Source organism: Garra rufa, chromosome 23 (genome assembly GCF_049309525.1).
Source record: "Garra rufa chromosome 23, GarRuf1.0, whole genome shotgun sequence".
Classification (NCBI taxonomy): domain Eukaryota; kingdom Metazoa; phylum Chordata; class Actinopteri; order Cypriniformes; family Cyprinidae; genus Garra; species Garra rufa.
In genome coordinates, this window is record NC_133383.1 from 14791355 (window position 1) to 14812300 (window position 20946).

Here is a 20946-nt window from a genome sequence, read left to right on the forward strand (position 1 = left end):
TAAATTCAAATGTACACAACATACAACTATGCTAGGAAGCCGACAGAATTAGCCCAAGCTCATTAAATATTAATATTCATATTTACCGAACTGTAATTTACCCGTTCAAGTAGAGTTCAAATGACCTTCGCTAATTAAAAGTGCAATTAAAATGGAAATCAGTTTTTTTTAAATAAACAAAGAAGCAATCCAAAGAAGTTCTTCGATATTATACATTTTGTGAGCCTCGCTAGTGTATGATTCCGAAGGACATTGGAAATTGGCGGATGGATACAAAGACATATCGAAATTTCTGAAGTTTTCTTTCTCTGTAATCGATACTAAGTTTTTAACGAGTGATGTCACTCCTTTTTAACATGAAATTAAGTATATTATAAATTTTAAAGTGAGAATGTAATTTGTTAACAAAAAATATTGCAGGATGCGCACTATTTGTTCTTCTGTTTTCTACCTCCGCGCAGGTCTACTGCAAAGCTTAAACGTTCTGCCAGCCTCAAAACTACATTAAGTACACTATCAGTCAAAAATGTTGTAAAAAAAAGTCTCTTCTGCTCACCAAGCCTGCATTTATTTAATTCAAAATACAGCAGAAGTCCAGTCACATTTATTATTAAATAATGTTACAAAAGCTTTTTATTTCAGATAAATGTTGATCTTTGGATCGTTATATTCATCAAAAAATCCTGATAAAAAGTGCTCAACTGTTTTAAATATTGCTTATAATAATAATAAATGTTTCTTGAACTTCAAATCAGCATATGAGACCCTGCACCACAAAACTAGGGAATATGTAACAGTAGCCAAAAATACACTGTATGTGTAAAAAAATTATTGATTTTTCATTTATGCCAAAAATCATTAGGATATTAAGTAAAAATCATGTTCAATAAAGTTATTTTATAATTTTTTCACCATAAACATATCAAAGCTTTATTTTTGATTAGTAATATGCATAGTTAAGAACTTAATTTGGACAACCTTAAAGGCGATTTCTCAATAATTTATAGTTTTTCAAATATCTCGACCAAATATTTTCATATTCTAACAAACCATACATCAATGAAAAGCTTATTTATTCGGTTTTTAGACCGACCCTTATGACTGGTTAAAAGTCTCTTCTGCTCACCAAGCCTGCATTTATTTAATTCAAAGTACAGCAAAAGTCCAGTCACATTTATTATTGTTATTATTATTATTATTATTATTATTATTATTATTATTATTATTATTATTATTATTATTATTATGTTTCAGGTTTCTTTGATGAATAGACATTATAAATGTATTATCACTTTTGGTCAATTTAATTTTATTTATTGTGACACTAAAGACTGGAGAAATAGTTTGATCACAGAAACAAATTACATTTTAAGATATATTTAAATATAAAGCAGTTATTCTAAAATATAAAAAATATATGTATAAAAAATATATATTTTTTGCATTCTAAAAAATAGGGAATCAGGATGAACTGTTGTAAATATACTGCTTAGAGAAAAACGTTTGTAAACAATCCCATTGTTTTGGCCAGTAATCCACACACGCACACACGAGTCGCACATTTTCATATTCAAACGCTGCAAAAATGCCGTATAAACAAAGAAACGCCCATTGTTCAAATAATCGTTTGTGAAGAGATGTCACAAGACCAGTCTTTTTTTCTGCAAGAATAGCTTCCCCGTAATAATAATAATAATTTGGTACAATTAAAATGCGTTTGACTGATTTTTGTCTATATCTATATATTTACTATTTCATTATATTAATATATTTATGTATTATAAAACCGTCAACTTGTATTATTTTGTAAACTGCAGTGGGGGCTTTTATTTTGCCTCGTCTGGTGACGGTGCTTTAGAACTGCCGAACCTCGATGCAAAGCTAATAATCCTAGAAATCAGCGGTGTGTGTGACACACACACGTCCACTCTCTTTCTGCCTCTTTTCATCATACACGCCCAGGAGGATGAACAAACCCGTTAGAGAAGATGAGAACTGCACTTAATGTCACTTTCTAAACTCTTTTTGTGTTTTCTGGGGGATAATGCTCGGCTAATGTGATGGTAACGTGGCTCATCAACGCCGGGGGATTTTCAGGAACTTTTTTCACCTCGGATGCTCCGGATCTAATGCTTTTATTATTTAGAGTTGTCCTTAACTAGCCAACAATTGTCTAACACAGGTCTTTAATTTACATTATCAAGTTTATCTTTTTAAAATCACCAATATTTTAAAACATAAGCTGTTTGTGTCTGATATAAGGCGATTTATTCGGTTAAAATCTCGCGGATTCCTTCACCGGCGGTATACTGTAAACTGGCGTGTCTTAAAGATGTTACTTAATTTGTAAGTAGTTATTCAGATGCTCTAATTTTTTAAACATTATATTTTGTATTAGATTTATCTGTCGCTATCGTCCTGGTTGAAGTGAGATTTACGAGCCTCAAATCTCCGTTCGCGTCTTTCCACTCACCCTAGCTTTCATTTTTGCTGTTTGTGAAGGAGTTTTATTAGTCAATACTAGGAAGGAAGGTGTCTTTATTGTGTTAGGATGCGGAAGGGAGAGAAATAGAGTTGCTGGTAAACATGTTAAGGGTTTAAAGTAAATGGCTCGGTGATCATGTCGTCTATGGAGGGTGTTTTCTCCTGGGTGGGTGACTGGCAGTGGCTCTGCATGGTCACTCTCTTTCTGGCCTCTGTTGTCACGTTGATTATATATTTGGTGCTGTATTTTTCCAACGAAACTCCTGTTGGAAAAACACCTCTCAGTCATGTGGATTCAGAGGAGGCCGATGGGATTTTATGCTGGGTGCTGTCTTTGAAAAGCTGGAAGAGTCAATGGAGAAGAGCCTGGCTCAGGAGCCTCAATGAAGAAGCTAGTCGATCACAGGTGGGTTTGTTTTTTTTCAGTTACATCTCTATATGTGACCCTGGACCACAAAACCAGTCATAAAGGTCATTTTTTCCAAAAATGAGCTGAATAAATACGTGTTACATTGATGTGTGGTTTGTTAGGATAGGACAGTATTTGGCTGAGATACAACTATTTGAAAATCTGCAATCTGAGGGTGCAAAAATGTAAATACTGAGGAAAAACGACTTTATAGTTGTCCAAATGAATTCTTAGCAATGCATATTACTAATCAAAAATTAAGTTTTGATATATTTACTGTATGAAATTTACAAAATATCTTCTAATGATAATGATTTTTGGCATAAAAGAAAAATCGATCATTTTGACCCATACAATGTATTTTTGGCTATTTTTACAAATATACCAGCGCTACTTAAAACTGGTTTTGTAGTCCAGAGTCACACATATTCTTCATCTTTTATATACCACACATTAGATCCTAAAAACTTGAATGGTGCCTTTTTGCTTATCATGTTTCATTGGTATTTTGTTCCTTTTATTAGAGTGGGATTCAGCTGACTTTTGAAGAAGATGGTGTTCAGTCATCAGAACTGGATGTGGACCAGATTTCAAGCTTTACGAAAACACCCGGTCAAAAGGTAAGGTCACGCTTTGAACGTTTATACACACTAACCTATATGAGTAAACTATTTGTTTACCTCTTCCTGCTTGCTTACGTAAAGTGCATTTAGGTTTGGACTACTCGTTTTTACATGCACCCTGTTTGATGATTCAGAATTTTCTTTAGCTGTGTGATGAGTATTAAAGCCTGAGGATATTTAAAGTTACAAACTAGTTTTAGTCATAGTTGTATTCTTTTTTTTTTGCAGAATGTCCTGTGTCAGGTGGTTGGAAACAAGCTGCAGTTTTCTCTCTGCGCTTTACGGAGCGCAACGTCTTCAGAAACCCCCCAGAGATACAGTGTGAAGATCTCTCCACTTCGTCTGCAGGTAAACACGAGTGTTTATTCTGCTCTTATTGTCACTTGAGGATGGTTGGGTAAACGTGCTTTAGCAGATGTATAACAAAGTGTCAAACAAGACTGTCATTCTTTAAATGCTTCCGGGAATATTGGCAATGGTCAGGTGGATAATCCAGTTTTTGTTTTTTTAAACATTCTCTTTGAGAAGACAAGCATCTCCTCCTTTATGATTGTGGGAAAGTCTGTCATGTGTTTTGCCATGAAAGTAAATAGTAATTTTAGTCACATTGGGATAAATCAGCATGATGCTCATTTGGGATGTACATTCATTTTGAACGGAGCAGGAAATGAGTCTTATAAGGAATTTAAATCTAATCTAAAGCAGGGTATAAGATGATGTTTATATGTTATATGTAATATTTCAGATTCTGCACTTTCCAAGTCACCAAGAAAATATAATTACATTCATGAATATGTGAACTTATGTACAAAGGGTCAAATTGTGTACCATTTTTAAATTATTTTGGATATAAAATATGTATAATTAAAGTAATACACAATAAATATATATTACATCTACATATATATATCTATATATATCTGTATTAGTTATTTTATACTTATATTACAGTATTTATTACTATTTAGAATATTTTTATATTTACTGTTTTTTATGTACTTTTGTCATTAGTTATTTTGTTTTTATATAGCTTTATTTACTTTTTCATTGTAGTTTTAAAAGCCTGCATTTATTTGATCCAAAATGCAGCAAAACGGTAATATTGTGAAATAGTTTTACTATTTAAAATAACTGCTTTCTATTTGTATATATTTTAAAATATAATTTATTCCTGTGATCCAAGCTAAATTTTCAGCATCATTACTACAGTTTTCAGTGTCACTAGTCCTTCAGAAATCATCTTGATTTGCTGTTCAAGAAACATTTATTATTATTAATACTTTAAAACAGTTGAGTACTTTTTTTTTTCAGAATTCTTTGAGTAGAAAGATTCAAAGATCAGCATTTATCTGAAATAAAATGCTTTTATAACATTATACACTATATCATTCAAAAGCTTGGAGTCCGTATAATTAAATTTTTTTTTGGAAAAGAAATTACAGAAATGTGTACTTTTATGTATTTGTTTCATTTATACTCATTTATGCTTTAAATTGATCAAAAGTAATGATAAAGACATTTATAATGTTACAAAAGATTTCTATTTCAGATAAATGCTGTTCTTCTGAACTTTCTGTTCATCAAAGAAACCTGAAAAAATTCTGCTCAGCTGTTTTCAACATCATAATAATAATAAATGTTTTTTTTTTTAGCAGCAATGATTTCTGAAGGACCATGTAACTGAAGTAATGATGCAGAAAAAACAATTCAGCTTTAAAATCTCAGGAATAAATTACATTTTAAAATATTTTCAAATTGAAAAGTCATTTGAAACTGTAAAAATAATTCAAAACTTTGTTTTTGCTGTACTTCGGATCAAATAAATGCATGCTTGGTGAGCAGAAGAGATGACTTTAAAAATCATTAAACATTAAAAATCTTACGGATCAGATACTTTTGACTGGTAGTGTAAACTTATTTCTTTTAGTGTTTTATTTTATTTCAGCTTTATTTTAGTTGCTGGAAATTACTTTTGTATATCCATATAGTCACAGACGGCCTGTAACACATTTGCCCTTGTAAAAGACATCTCACATGCTCATGAGAGATGAAACGTTTCATGCACCATCCCGAATGCTTTTGATTTATAGGGCGTGACTCTGCCATTTTATTCGCCGTGGGAATCAGATTAAGTGCCTCGCTCGCGAGCAGTGGCTTGATGTCCTGCTTTTTTTTTTATCACCGTTAATATGTCTCTGCCTTAGAAACATGCAATTTCACTGGTACATCCTGCCTAGAATAATTCACAGAAAAGCTTGTACCTCTTGAACGGAGAGTTAATTTAATATTTCGCTACAAATGGCAGTAAAAATTGCTTAAAAGCACCATTTCAGTGCGCAGAACTGTTTCTGCTCTGCAGTCGCTGACAATGCAGTGTGTTTAAAAGCTCACATAGGCTTTGCTCAATTGCATTACGGCTATTTTTAAACCAATAAGTTGCTCGACTCCTCATTGTCGTGCTGATCCCGTTTTAGCCGTAAGTGTGTTGAGTGGCTAAATGCGTTTAACCTGTTGTTAAATCTTTCATTTCCTCATATGCCTTCAGAATCCGCCCTGGATCTTTGGTATTCTGTCGTAGTGGGCTGTTTTTGTTCAAACAAATCAGGTCAAGTGCTGGATTGTAAATAGAATACTGGACATGTGCCAAGTGTACATACAGAGCAATTGCGTTTCAATTTCTGTTTGTCATTTAACCCTCTTTTCTGAGGAATCCAGGTGGTCACTGCATATTTTCTAGCTGTTTCTCCTGGTTGAGGTCGGTTACTGGAAAGCTCCCAGCGGTTGTTAGAATGGCTTGGTAGGCTGAACAACAGTATATTTAGGGCTTTTGTTTCTGTTGTAGAGGTCAGTGCACTCTAGAGCCCACAGCCACATATGAGCTTGTAGAATAACACTTTTATTGTGGCCCCATGGGGTCCAACTCTTGGCAGGGTTTCAACTGCTGTAAGCACACATCTTTTCAGGCTCAGATTGAAATGAATCGATTAAATCTTTTCCTGTATGTATAAATCACACTGTAAGTTATTAGTGACTGGTTAGCATTTTCTTGTACATCCTTCCTCTTCAGACTTGTGATTTAGAAATGAACTTGAGCACTGAGAATTGGAGTGGAATTCGGCTTCCTGTCATTTGTTTTTTTCCACACATTTCACCCGAGTCTTCAGTCGTGCTTGGACATGACAGCCCATTCCTCCGTGTAGTGGGCCCTGTGGCTCAATGAGCTGTTGTGAATATGTGAATGCTCTGGGCCCTTTGTTTATTGTGAGTTTGAATTAGGCAGTGCTATGTTATTCTCTTGTAGGCTGCTGTGTGTTTCTGCCTTGCTGATTTAAAGCAGCAGCATTTGTTAATGTGGTCAACATAGATCTGCCAGCTGTTTATTTCAGTTAGTTGTTCAAGCTAGGGTTGTGCCGATAGACGATAGTATCGTGTATCGACGATAGTCAGAGATATCGCCTGTTGCTGATGCCTTTGACGATAGTTAGACGATTATTATTATTATCCATCAACAAAGAACTTAACTTTAGCAATGCAGCACAGAGAGTCTGTTCTAGGATGCTTCAGAAACTTGCCGCGGTATAAACACACGCATAGAGGCCACAGCGCCTTAACACACCGCGTGCAGTGAGAATGGGAGATTTTCATCATACAGTACGGTGGTAGATTCACTGATTCTAAAGGGAGTGTTATATTATATTTGCATTGCAGTCATTAGGATAACAGAGGTAGTAAAACCTGGTTCAGGATGAATTAATTACGATGTATCATAATCAGTCTGTATATAGTAAACATAAACATTCATCTCAGTAACGTCTATAGGCGTTAATTAGAATTACGATGCGATCAGATGGCGCTAAACATACGCACGCGAATTACACGCGCATCACTTCTCCGCATTCAATATGAACTGAACTACAACATCACCCTCATGATAACGGTCAGACATACAGCGGTAACATTATAGCAATATGACGGGTAAAGAAAGATTCATTCATTTACATTCTGGCACGCACATTTACAACTCACTCACTGACGATTGCAGAGAATGAAACCGAAAGTAACTTGAACAACTCCGGCAGATCTACAGTGAGAGCTCTGTACACGCACAACTTAATCATATGCCAAAAGAACGTCTACCTTTACAAAACGAATAAGGAATTTAGTCCATAGATAATTAATTAAATTAGCACGATAGTATCGTGTATCGGCGATCTCTCAGGCTGACGATAGGGCGATATGAAAATTGAGCATATCGCCCAACACTAGTTCAAGCACTATTTTTTTTTTTAATTGATGATACACAATGATGAAAGTGTATAATGGTTTCCACAAAAATATTAAGCATCACAACTGCTTTAAACATTAATAATAATAATAAATGTTTCTTGCGCATATTACATATTACAAAGACTAGAGTGATGGCTTCTGAAAATTCAGCTTTGTCATCAAATAAATAAATTACATTTTAAAATATATTACCGAGTAAGTAGTGCAAATACACTGCAGTTCAAAAGTTTGGGATTAGTACAATTTTTAGTGTTTTTTTTGTTTGTTTTGTTTTTAAATTCTCTTATGCTCATTAAGGCTGCATTTACTTGAACAAAAAGTACAGAAAAAAACGCAATTGTGAAATATTATTACAGTTTAAAAATATATTTTGAAATATTATTTTTTCTTCTTCAGTGTCACGTGGTCCTTCAGAAATCATTCTAATATGCTGATTTATTACTTTTATTATCAATATTGGAAAGTTGTGCAGCTTGTTTTTTTGTTTTTTTTTTGGAACCTGATTTTTTTTTTTGTTTGTTTGTTTTTTAAGATTTCTTTGAATAAAAAGTTAAAGCATTTATTCAAAATGGAAAATCTTTTCCGACAATATAAGTCTTTGCTATCACTTTTTATCAATTTAACATAAAAATAAAAAAAATAAAATTAACTGAGACACAAACTGGTAGTTTATATTGTTACAAAAGATTTGTGTTGTAAATAAATGCTATTGTTTTTAACTATTAAAGAATCCAGAATAACGATTTACTGACCAAGCATTTAAATGGTAGTTTAGAATACAAAAGATTTCTATTTTAAAGAACTGCTGTGTTTTTTAACTTTTAATTTATTAAAGAATCTTTAAACATAAACATATTATATTACATGTTCCAACTAAATATTAATCAGCACAACTGTTTTCAACATTGATAACAAATTAGCATATTAGAATGATTTCTGAAGGATCATGTGACACTGAAGACTGGAGTAATCATGCTGAAACCTTTTACTTACACAATATTACTATTTTTTTTTTCTATATAGTATATTTTTTCTATATAAACTGGTTCCTTTATATCTGTAATTAAATGCACAAATAAATGCTGAATTTTTAATTGTGTTATGAAAACAAATAAATAAATGCTATCATTGTTTTACATGGTGATTGACGTTTTAATTTTCTGTCTCTGGCCACTAAAAACAAAAGACAATTGAGACCTTTTATTAAACCATGTTAAAAGTGGTTTTAGGCTTTACAATTTTGCACACAGTGTCTCGTGGCTAACTGCTCTGATCAGCCCCTGTTTAGTGTCTACGGTTGTAATGTTTGTGTGTGTGTATTGTTCCCGCAGCTGGCCCTACAGATGAAAGAGGTGAATGAGGAGGTGGAGATTTCCTGGGGTGTGCTTCACCTGGACTCTGTAGGTTTGCAGCTGATGCCAAGTTTTGCACAGGTATTTTTAGACATCAGACCACTTGGGATAAAAATATTTTAACTAAATGCAGTTCTCATTCCACACTCCTTCATTTGTTAAATCTCTGTAGGCTTTTTAAAGGGTGACTTCTGCATATTTTCTTCAGAAAGCACATGACTCTCTGTGTGTGTGTGTTTCAGGGAGATTGTGAGAGTCTAAGTGAAGCCGCTGTGAACAACAGGCTCAGACAAGTCTTGAGCCGAGCTCGAGCGTCCGTAACTCTGAGCAGCCGGCCTGCAGAATCTGCAGAAGTCAAGGTAATACCCAGCACAAATGTGACCCTGGACCCCTATATTTGTAGCAATAGCCAAAAATACAGTGTAAAATTATTAGGATATTAAGTAAAGATCATGTTCCTTGTATAAAAACTTAATTTTTGATTAGTAATATGTATTGCTAAGGATTTCGTTTGGACATCTTTAAAGGCGATTTTCTCAATATTTTGATTTGCACCCTCAGATTCCAGATTTTAGCTGTATCTCGGACAAATTTTGTCCTATCCTAACAAACCATACCATACATCAATGGAAAGTTTGTTTATTCAGCTTGAAATGATTATTTATTCAGGTGATGTATAAATGTGAAATTTTACCCTTATGACTGGTTTTGTGGTCCACACAAAACCAGTCATAAGTGGGTCACAAACATTTTAAATGCTTAATACTGTATTAACGTGAGAAGCATGTAATCCTCTCTAAAAACTACTTAATTTCATCCACATAAGTTAATAAATAGTTTATAACCCTATTTTGTTTGTCCTAAGGCCTTGATTATACGACCTTATGAATTTCATAATATCCAGAGCATTACATAATGTTGGAATTTGCTCAGAATGGAGAGAAAAACACAGAAAAGGATGTTGCTGTTGATGTTATGAGTGATAATGTTTTATTTCCTCTGTCCTCTTTAACAGGAAGTAAGGAACAAGACCTCGCAGGTGACCTCACCCCCGAAGCCCCCGCGAGCTCATGAGTGGAAACTATTAGTGAAGAACATCCGGGTCACATGCAAACAGGAGGATGGTGCTGCAGGTCACTGAAACACACTCATATTTCGGGAGAATGCATGTCCTTCCAGTACTCTTTTAATACATTTAGCTAAGTCATTTAGATGGATTTATACAATATGTAAGAGAAGCGTATGAAAGTACGTTTTTTAGTATCACTGGCAGCTGCTTGTGGCGCCCCATTTCTAAATACAAGGTCACATGATACAGATTCTTATCCTTGAGATCCCATTTGTCTTGTTGTTTATTAGTTCATACACGCCACAGATCTCAGCTAATGTTTTTATATTGCTTGGATCGAAGAAATCAAGCCAATTATTTGGCTGAAATTTTGTTGTGGGCAGAAAATGCAGGCTACACTTCCCAAAAAGCACCGCCCCCGCAACTTATTCAGTTAACAGCCTGTGTTTCCCTCAATCAGGATGTCCCTTCTGTACGGAAATCATTTCCGGAAGTGGTCTAATAGTCCCGCTGCTCTCCAGCCAAGTCACTATTACAGCCCAGCAAGCACTTAGTAGAGACAACTGGCATCTCATCCATTTTATGCATAATTCATTTTGGCAAAGAGCGTTTTCTGCATTAGCCGGTTATTTAGCTCGAAAACACTCCTAGGTCTCTTCTCTTTGTCTTTTGGCACAAATGTCTGGTTTTATCTAAATGTGCATTAGCAAATGGAAGTCTACTTTTGGAAGGGTATTGCTTGTGCATGTTCAAGAACTGTTTCTATTCTGGTTTCAGGCGGCATGAATCCCCAGTGTATCCTGCAATTGGATGATCCTCCTCAGAAGGTCACCAGTACAGTCTTGACTAACACATCCAACCCAGCCTGGGATCAGCCCTTTATATTGTGAGTTCAGGTCCATCTGCTCCCTCCTCAGCTGCTCCTGCAAACGTAATTTATACACACTAAATATATATATATATATATATATATATATATATATATATATATATATATATATATATATATAAAAAGTATAGTAGAAGTGGGCGACATGATGGAACATGTGAAGCAGGATTATGTTTGAGTAGCTTTACCTTTTTGTCTGGGAAACCTGTTTAAACAGACACAGGTCTAATATTAAATATAAATAATAACTATGTATTATCTTAGCATATTATACATTACCAGTCAAAAAGTTTTTGAACTAAGACTTTTGCCAAAGTACAGCAAAAACAGTACATTTTTAAAATATTTTTACTATTTAATGTTTTTGCAAAAACAATTTTCTATTTGAATATTATAAAATGTACTTTATTCCTGTGATTTCAAAGCTGGATTTTTAGCATCATTACCCCAGTCACATGATCCTTCAGAAATCATTGTTATATTCAGATTTGCTGCTCAAAAACTATTATCATTATTGACATGTTGAAAACAGCGGAGTAAAATTTGAGGTTTCTTTGTTGAATAAAAAAGTTCAGAAGAACAGCATATTTTTTTTTCTGAAGTAGAAATCGTTTGTGTTTATAATCACTTTTGATTAATTTAAAGCAATCTTGCGTAATAAAAGTATTCATTTCTATCATTTAAATTTCTATAATTAAAAAAAATTATACTGACTCCAAGCTTTTGAATGGTATAGTGTATAATATTACAAAAGCTTTTTATTTCAAATTAATTCCCTTTTTTGGATCATTCTATTCATCAAATAACCCTGAACAAAAAAATAAATAAATATTGAAAATAATAATAAATGTTTGTTAAAAAGCAAATCAGCATATTAGAATGATTTGTGAAGGATCATGTGACACTGAAGACTGTAGAAATGATGCTGAAAACTTAGCTTTAATCACAGGAATAAATTACATGTTAAAAATGTATTTAAATAGAATTATTTTAAAATAGTAAAAATGTACTTTGGATAAAATAAAAACAGGCTTGATGAGCAGAAGAGACTTCTTTAAAAAAAACATCAAAAACTTTTGACTGGTACTGTATTAATTTTTAGGGGGCCCTCCAATCATTTTAGTTGGAAAGCCACATGATTTAAAAAAAAAAAAAAAAAATCAATTCTCTCTGTCTGTTTTTGCAGTGAGCTTAGCGGACGGTCAAAAGAGCTGAACATCCAGGTTGTGGATAGCGGCAAACATCAGGAGAGTAAGTCCACATGACCAAAAATAAACCAGCTTAACAGCATAAAAACAGAATAGTGATATCCATTAATCTGGGTCTGCAGAAGCTTGAAGGTCATCTGTGAATTTTAATCTACTTTCAGTCATCTGTTTCTCTAAATCACGAAATAGCCTCAAATTCTGTACAAGTGGTAGATTTATTGAGCCAATAGAAGGATACTGTGGTAATATCTTGAACTCTGGTATCAGACATGTGACAGCCTCCGTTACGTCATGTCATTGGCCTTTCACCCTGATTTCTTAACAGATCGGAAAAACTTGTTGTAAAATGTTGTTTATCTGTGTATTTAGTGTCCCTTTCGCCTTCCTTGGCAAACACAATGATCAAATAATGTGAATTACTTTGATTTGATCGGGTATCACTCTCTGTTTTTCTCCCAGGTGGTTTGTTAGGGGAGGTATCTGTGCCTTTTGATCTGGTGAAGAAACACCCCAAAGGTCAACAGACCTTTTCACTCATGACCAAAGATCAAGTAACCGGATCACTAACTACTGAGGTAAAATATTTGTCACTTTGTGTTTTAATTGTTTTCACATTTCTAAATATCTTTATATTAAAATGCCCTATCCTAGCTGAATGTACAGAAAGACTTAAATGAGCCATTCTACAGATTTGGTGCAAACTGCTGTCCCACAACCAAAAAACAAATTTAAAAAGTATTCAAATCTTAGACGTTTATAAAGATCCTTTTATTATCTATTAAAACCCACAACAGTATTTTAAATATGGGTAAACTTAATATATATAAAATCATTGTTTATTGGGTACGTTCAATTTGGAGGAGGGTATCTGAACCCTTACCCCTAAATTTCAACTTATCAAAATATTTAATTACTTATTTATTTATTTTTGTTATTGTTGTTTTTTAAAAGTATCTTTTTGATTTTTCAAAAAAGTTCAAAAATTATTTTTTCATGTCACAACTGAGTGTATGTTTCAATCCATTGGCTAAGATTGATTTGAACTACACCCCTAAATTTATAATCAGGAAATATTCATGTGTCCCCCTCTCTCATAGCTACAAGGTGTGAGTAGATAGGCCCCATCATTTTGAGGTAAATGTGTTCAAAATCTGAAAAATCTTTGTGTAACTTGAAGGAATGTCACTACCGAACACCTTTTTGCAAGTTATTCCATAACAATTAGTTTTTGTATGTGTACCCGCTGTTCAGAACTGTGCTAGCTAACAATGTACTGATTAGCATCTTTGAGCTAAGTTTAAAAGTATCTGAAATAGTCATGACCAAAACATGTCATCATTGTTTCGGCAAAAGGGAACACATTATTCTTTTATTTGGGGGAAATGAACAATTTTAGTGCAGTTATGCAACTTTTTTTGTATTTTAATGTTTTAATAGTATGAAAACTTTAAAATAATTAAATACAAAATAAAAATTCTGTAATGTGATGTGGTCGCTACCAAAGCATTAATGTCACTACTGAAAATATCCAGTCACTACCGAAACATGTTTTGGCAAAAATAAAGTATACTGAATTATAAGCTAAGATGTTATGATAGTTGTTGGTTCAATGTATATTCAAACTATTTAATCCCTGACTTTGAAATCTATATGATCAACTTCTTGCTTTTACAAAGAAAAATTGGATACAAAATACAACAAATATCAAAAATTACACTTAAAATGTTGTAAAAAAAAAAAAAAAAAAAAGACCTAAAATGTTCTAATAAAATAGCAAAAAAAAATTATTTACAATCTAGATTTAAGCAAAATCTTAATAGGTCAATATGGCTCTTCTAATTAAATTCCTATTACTGTTTCGGTAGTGACAAATTTGGGGAAAGGACAAATATTCCAAAAGTTCAGTTCAGTTTCCTATTGTTTCAGTTGTCAAATTAAATATGCTACAATGAATATTTGTTTACCAACCTGAATGAACATCTGTGTAGTTCACCTACCTGGAGCCCAGCGAGGTGCGTAGCTGGCAGACGCCCACGCCGGCCCCTACTAAAAAAGTGGAGATGGACCGCACTGTGATGCCCTGTGGCACCGTTGTTACCACTGTCACTGCTGTGAGGAGCAAACCAGGACGAGCTTTAGCACCTGGTACCTTCCTTTGACCTTTGATTTCGTTGTTGATTTTGAGGAAGGCAATCTGAGTATTATTTGGCTATTTGAGATGGTACAGTTGTCATGTCAATCTCCTGTACGATTTTAATGTTTGTCTCAAAAATCCCGCTTGCAGAATCCAGATCGCCTTCTAAAAACAAGCTGGCGGAGAGAAGGGTGTCGGAGCAGACGTCACTACTCGGAGCCAAAGTTAGCAAAGCCCTGTCATCGTCAGATACAGGTGGGATTTCCAGTAAAGCTTGTTGACATAAATGGCTAAATGCGTTTCCTTTATTTCTACTTTCTGCACCATAAGTGCTCATCAGCAATCCGGGAGCAAGTAAAATGCCACTTTAGTAATTATGTTCTTTCTTTTCTGCACAGAGTTATTGGTGTTAAACGGAACCGACCCTGTAGCTGAGGCTGCCATCAGACAGCTCCATGAGTCGGCAAAACAAAAGCTCAAATCTCCTGTCAAAAAGAGCACCATCATCATCTCAGGAGTGACCAAGGTACAGAAAAAGACAACTTGTTGAACCACATATGTGACCCTGGATCACAAAACCTTAAGTAGCATAGGTATATTTGTAGCAATAGCCAAAAATGTCAAAATTATTTTTCTTTTATGCCAGAAATCATTAGAACATTAAGTAAAGATCATGTTCCATGAAGATAATTTGTAAATTTCCTATCGTAAATATAAAACTTTATTTTTGTTTAGTAATATGCATTGTTAAGAACTTAATTTGGACAACTTCAAAAGCAATTTTCTCAATATTTTGATATTTTTGCACCCTCAGATTTCAAATTTCCGAATAGTTGTATCTCGGCCAAATATCGTCAAACCATACATCAATGGAAAGCTTATTTATTTTAATGATGCTTAAATCGACTGCTTAAATATGACTGGTTTTGTGGTCCAGGGTCACATAAATGCATATTTATTAGGCATGTACAATATATTGGTAACATATCAGTTATTTATTTTATGTATTTGTATTAATAGTTAATTGTATGTGGTTATTTCCCTTATTCGTACATTTATATCAACCCGAAAATTCACACATACAAAACAAAATTAGCAAAGGTTTTCTAAAACTTCAAATTTTTGGGAAACTTCTAGTCTTTTTTTTTTTTTTTTTTCTTTTACACTATAATGTTGTGATGCCCATTGTTACTTGTAGAATTTAAAACAACTGATTTTTAAGTTTTGTAAGTTAAAGTGAAAAACCCTAATGACATTTCAAACCCATAAGACCTTTGTTCATCTTCGGAACACAAATTAAGATATTTTTGATTAAATCCGAGAGTTTTCTGATCTTGCGTAGACAGCAAAACAACTGACAGCTTCAAGGCCCAGAATGATAGTAAGGATATTGTTAAAATAGTCCATGTGATATTAGTGGTTCAACCGTAATGTTATGAAGCTATGAGAATACATAATACGTTTTTTTAATTGACAGTTTCTAATAAAGGTTATTAATCTCCTCTCTAGGCCCCTCTGACACAGGATGAGGAGATGGCTCTGATGGCAGGATACGCAGCTGCGATGGACGCGTCAATGTCCGGAGCATCTGAGGGCACCAGCAGTGAAGCATTACCCTCAGAAACAGAGGCAGAGCCCTGCATTCTCGAACCCACAGAGTCCCTGGTAGGTGCTAATGGCACAGACCACATGGAGGACTGGGAGAGCCAGGTTGGAGAGGACCCAGATGCGGATAAAACATCTCTGTCTCTCTGTATCTCAGAAACCGGTTCCAAAAAAGGAAAAGGTGAGGGGGAAAAGGGATGAACTTTTAGCTTTATGTGAACAAAGACCAACAACATTCAGAATATGCTGAGCGGGGTTTTGAGTTTGTATTTAACCTGTTTACACCTTCGGACTACATAAAGTGTTTTACTGGAGTTATAAATGTGATCACAGGACAGCATGTGAAAAACAAGGTCAGTAGCCTGCATTAACTTTGCCGTTCATTACTTACTAAATTACTTCTGTTGACCAAGGCTGCATATGTTTGATCAAAAATACAGTATGTGATGGCAAAACTGAATTTTTTTTAGCATCATTACTCCAGTTTTCAGTGTCACATGACTCTTCAGAAATCATTCTAATTTGCTGATATAGTGTTACTATACAAACTTTACAAGACTGAAAAGTAGTTGTGTATTCTGTCACTCGAGTTGCTTAATGTGAACAAACTTTGAGAGAAGGAAAGATTTCTTAGTGAAAATCTCAATCAAAATTGAGTGTTTGTGGGTTGCCAAAGCTAACACATGTACAAAATTTTCTTACCTTTGTTTGTCTAATATTAACATTACAGCACTGTCTAGTGTCTTTCTGTCTGTACTTCTGACATTTGATGACACCCACTTTCTTTTTTTGTTCTCTGTACCTCTCCCTTATCACTTTGTGTTTTATTTTTTTTCTTTGCCATCTTAAAGTGGAAACCTGTGCTAACCAGACTTTATTGCTGGAAGAGTAAGTGACCTCTTGAGAAGTCTATAATAGTAAAAGTATGTAGACTTCCCTGTGAAATGGTTAACAAACCCTTTAGTCAAAAGCCAGTCCATGCTCCAGCATTTTACACACACTTCCATCATGATAATAACCTGTAGTTAAATAACATGTGGTTTAAAACTTGACTTTTGGACATGGAGAAAGATTTGACATGTCATTTGGCTTCTCAAATCTTTGGAGGCATCCCTTGGTTTTAGTTTTGTGAGATGTTTGGCTGATAACTTGCCCGAGCAGCTTTAAAAATCCAGAAGTTCAGCCATGCTGAAATTCTAAGCTGGTGTGGACTGGTTTACACTGCTTTATTTCTAAAACCAAGCACTTTTGAATACGCTTGCGTATTTTACTTTTAGTAGTGTGCTTGTGTTCTTTCAACTAATTTACATTTGATGCCGCCAGTGTATTGTAGTAGCATCAAAAGACATGCTGATACAAGCATTCAGATTGCGCCAGAATTCAGGTCTGCTGTGTCTTCATGGAGGTCAACAAAACCGAAAGAATACTGTATTCGAAATTTTACAATTTAGGTGTGGAGTTTGACCTCCAGGTTGGCTCAGTGAAGTATGTTTAGGAGCTTGTCTGATTATATTCATCTCTTTGGCGTCCCCTGTAGGCAGCTTCCTGCACAAGAGTGCCAAGCTATTCTTCAGACGCCGACATCAACGAAAGGAGCCGGGGATGAGCCAGTCCCACAATGACCTGCAGTACTTGGAGCATCCCGAGGCAGCCATGATGGGCGACAGGGAAAAGAGGACGGCCACCTTCAGGCGCATTATCAACCGTAAGCTTCTGCCCAGGAGCAAGAGCAAATCCAACGGCACAGTGAGAGAACCGCCCACATGAGCTGACCGCTCCATCGCCTTCATCAAAACTAATAGCTTTTGCACCTCATTTTTCTAACATCCTACTTTTCAACATTCATATTCATAACTTTAATGCAAGTCGTTGCTTGTTTCTGGGCCATATTTGCCAAAATCTCTGCGTAGCAACAATCACTCTCATCACTCCCTATTAAAGGGATAGTGCACCCAAAAATGAAAATTCTGTCATTAATTACGCACCCTAATGTCGTTCCAAATTCGTAAGACCTTCGTTCATCTTCGGAAACACAAATTAAGGTATTTTTGATGAAATCCTACAGCTTTCTGACTCTGCTTAGACAGCAACGCAACTGAAACGTTCAAGGTCCAGAAAGGTAGTAAGGAAATCCTTAAAATAGTATTATCAAATAATCTTAATTTGTGCTCTGAACATTAACGTAGGTCTTATATGACGGCGTTTTAGTGCCACGTTAAAAAATCTGAAATTAAGAGTTTAATGTGAGAATATTTCAAGAATACCATCAAAATGTTTTGAGAATAAAGTCTAAATGGTTCAAGAATAAAGTCGAAATAACAAGAATTTAATTGTAGCAATTAAAGTTATAATATTTTGAGAGTATAGCCTGCGCATGCAAATGGTCCAGATTGGGAGCACCAGGAGAAGTTGGAGTTGCCAGGCCTCCAGAATTTATTTAAATATATGTGAGATTATTAGCAGAAATCATAGCATGTGTTACACTCACAAGAAAAGTATGCTTGGAAATAATATTTCACGTCTTCGATTGTATTCATTAGGCCTATTTGAAGTGCGCCAGCCACCCGAATAATAGCAATAAGCTTTGTGCTTTTGGTACTTTTAATATAAAACAAGTTCCAGCTTTCAAAATCTGTCAGTTTTATAGTGTAATACAAACAATGTGTCATGCATTAATGTGTTTTTCATGAAAAATGACTGATTTACATGCCGCTTAAACTGAGGCAAATACAGCGATCTGTCACGCCACAAATAAAGAGTGTAAAAAACATTATTGTAATAGACATCGTTTGTATTTCACCATAAAACGGACAGATTTTGAAAGATGAGACTTTGGAATATCTCCCAGTGCTCCCAATGCGGGCAATTTTGACCTTATTCTCGTAATTTCAACTTTATTCTCGTAATATTTTGACTTCATTCTTGAAATGCATGCCACTAAAACGCTGTCTTAGACTTGCGATTTTGGAAAGACATGAGGGTGAGTAATTAATGGCAAAATTTTCATTTTTGGGTGAACTATTCCTTTAACACCATCATCCAGATTCCCCTGAAAACCCCTTCCATTATTCAGATCCCTCAGCTTGGTTCTTCTCTGTGAAGTCCGTCTGCCTGGCACTAGATTCACCTCTCTATCCATGTGGAGGGACGACACGGCGCTTTCCCTACTTGACCGTTCTGTCGACGCCATTCACCTTCATCTTTGAACTTTGTGTGTGCGTTTATGCAAGAAAGTTTACAAAACAGCATCCAAATGAGCACTGGCTCTCTTCGTCGCTCCAAATGACTCTATGTCATTTAACCTTATGCAAATATTTATCGTCATGCAAAAGACATTCTGCGTTTGTGGCCTTCTAACCAAAGCGGGATTTGAGGACAACCCTTTCTTGCCATCTACCTGAGCTTTAACCCTGTGGAAACCCTCTGGCGACCTGATGGATTTTGGAAAATATCAGACAAGGAATTCCATCGATTTGATTTGCACTCGATTATACGCTCAGAACTCGTTTCGAATGCGTTTGCAGGGATGTGCAGTGAACTCTGTGGGGTTTGCCGGTAAACATGCTCTGAATTAGTTTATTAAAAATGATGTGAAAGACCTCCGTCTTGATGTGAATTGAATATGGGAGTTTTCAAATCTGCAGTTTGACCAAATTCGACGCTGGGAATAGAGTTTTATTTCCGAAAGTTGTTCAGCGGAACATTTTTCAAACAGTGCATAAGTCTGGTTTGGCACTGATATGTTTGCTTTAATACAGGTTTGCTGTTTTATGCTTTTTTAGTTTCTAAATATTTGACCACAGATGGGAACATATCAATAAAAGGTTATTTTATTTGACAAATTTTCCTTTTAAGCATACATTATTCAGTGTACTGTCTAATCATGTGTAAACATGTTTGATTTTTTTTTTTTTTCAACAGTCATTCCATCATGCCACACATTTAAAAAAATGTGTGTGAATTGTACCAAAGGTTTTTAACACTAAGCAAGGGCATTTTCCCTTAGAAAAAGACCAGAATGCAGAGAATTTAACTATTCATTATGCTCATGAGTTATTTTCCCAAATGTGGCGTCATTTCCCAAATCTGTACTTTTAAGCCACCTGAAATGTTGGCTGTGAATGACAACGAGTTTGTATTTTGGACCTCAACTATTAAGCCTGTGTGGAGAACTGCAGTGCGTTTGTGCTATTGGAGATTCAATAACGGGCTCCGCTTGACATTTACTTGACCTCAAGCTGCATATGTAGAAGAAACCTGAATGCCTGTCCATACTGAATGTCGCCAGAAAGAAACCTCAGCAGTCTGGCTGTTAAATATGTATTTTGGGAGGACTACTGTTTTGTGTTTGTTTTGTCTTTTCATTTTTGTCTTATGTTGTGTTGCCATGTGCATCCTGGCTGTCACAAAATGAAAGGTATTTTCCAGTGAAATGAAAGGAGGCACATGAAGATTTTATTTTTGTCCTGCTTGACTGGGCCGGCCAGAGGTGATCCAGTCATTAAATGAAATCTAACACATCAGTCCTCTGTATATGCATATCATAATGTATCCATGTGCATTAAAGAACTCCTCTCGTTAACTTCACTCATCTGTGCTTTCTATTGGAGTCTGGTTGGCTTCCGGTGAATGATAATTGTATCATTGCTCAGTGTCAAACATGTTAAAATTGCTCATGTGTGTATGGCCTGTGAAATAACTTATCCACCTTATTCTTCCTGGCAGAAGTAAGCCTATGGGCAAGACTTCCTGTTCATTAGCCGCTATAGAGAAATAACGAGAAGAATAACAATGTGCGGTAAACGATAAAACTGTTTGCTACAAACCAATGTGTTCATAATTAAAATAATATGGTAAGACACTAATTTGCAATACTAAGCAGCAAA

The 20946-nt window shown here is 35.0% G+C and overlaps 1 protein-coding gene across 1 annotated transcript; it reads left to right on the plus strand.

Annotated features, from left to right (window-relative positions):
* The first annotated feature begins 1882 nt into the window (after positions 1-1882).
* On the plus strand, positions 1883-20647 carry c2cd2 (C2 calcium dependent domain containing 2). Its single transcript, XM_073829765.1, has 14 exons — positions 1883-2890; positions 3418-3513; positions 3745-3864; positions 9135-9236; positions 9398-9514; positions 10171-10288; positions 11002-11110; positions 12300-12364; positions 12781-12896; positions 14310-14466; positions 14606-14710; positions 14854-14981; positions 15965-16241; positions 17598-20647. Exons 1-14 carry the CDS (start codon positions 2621-2623, stop codon positions 17825-17827), a joined length of 2010 nt encoding a protein of 669 aa, XP_073685866.1. The 5' UTR covers positions 1883-2620; the 3' UTR covers positions 17828-20647.
* The last annotated feature ends 299 nt before the right edge of the window (positions 20648-20946 follow it).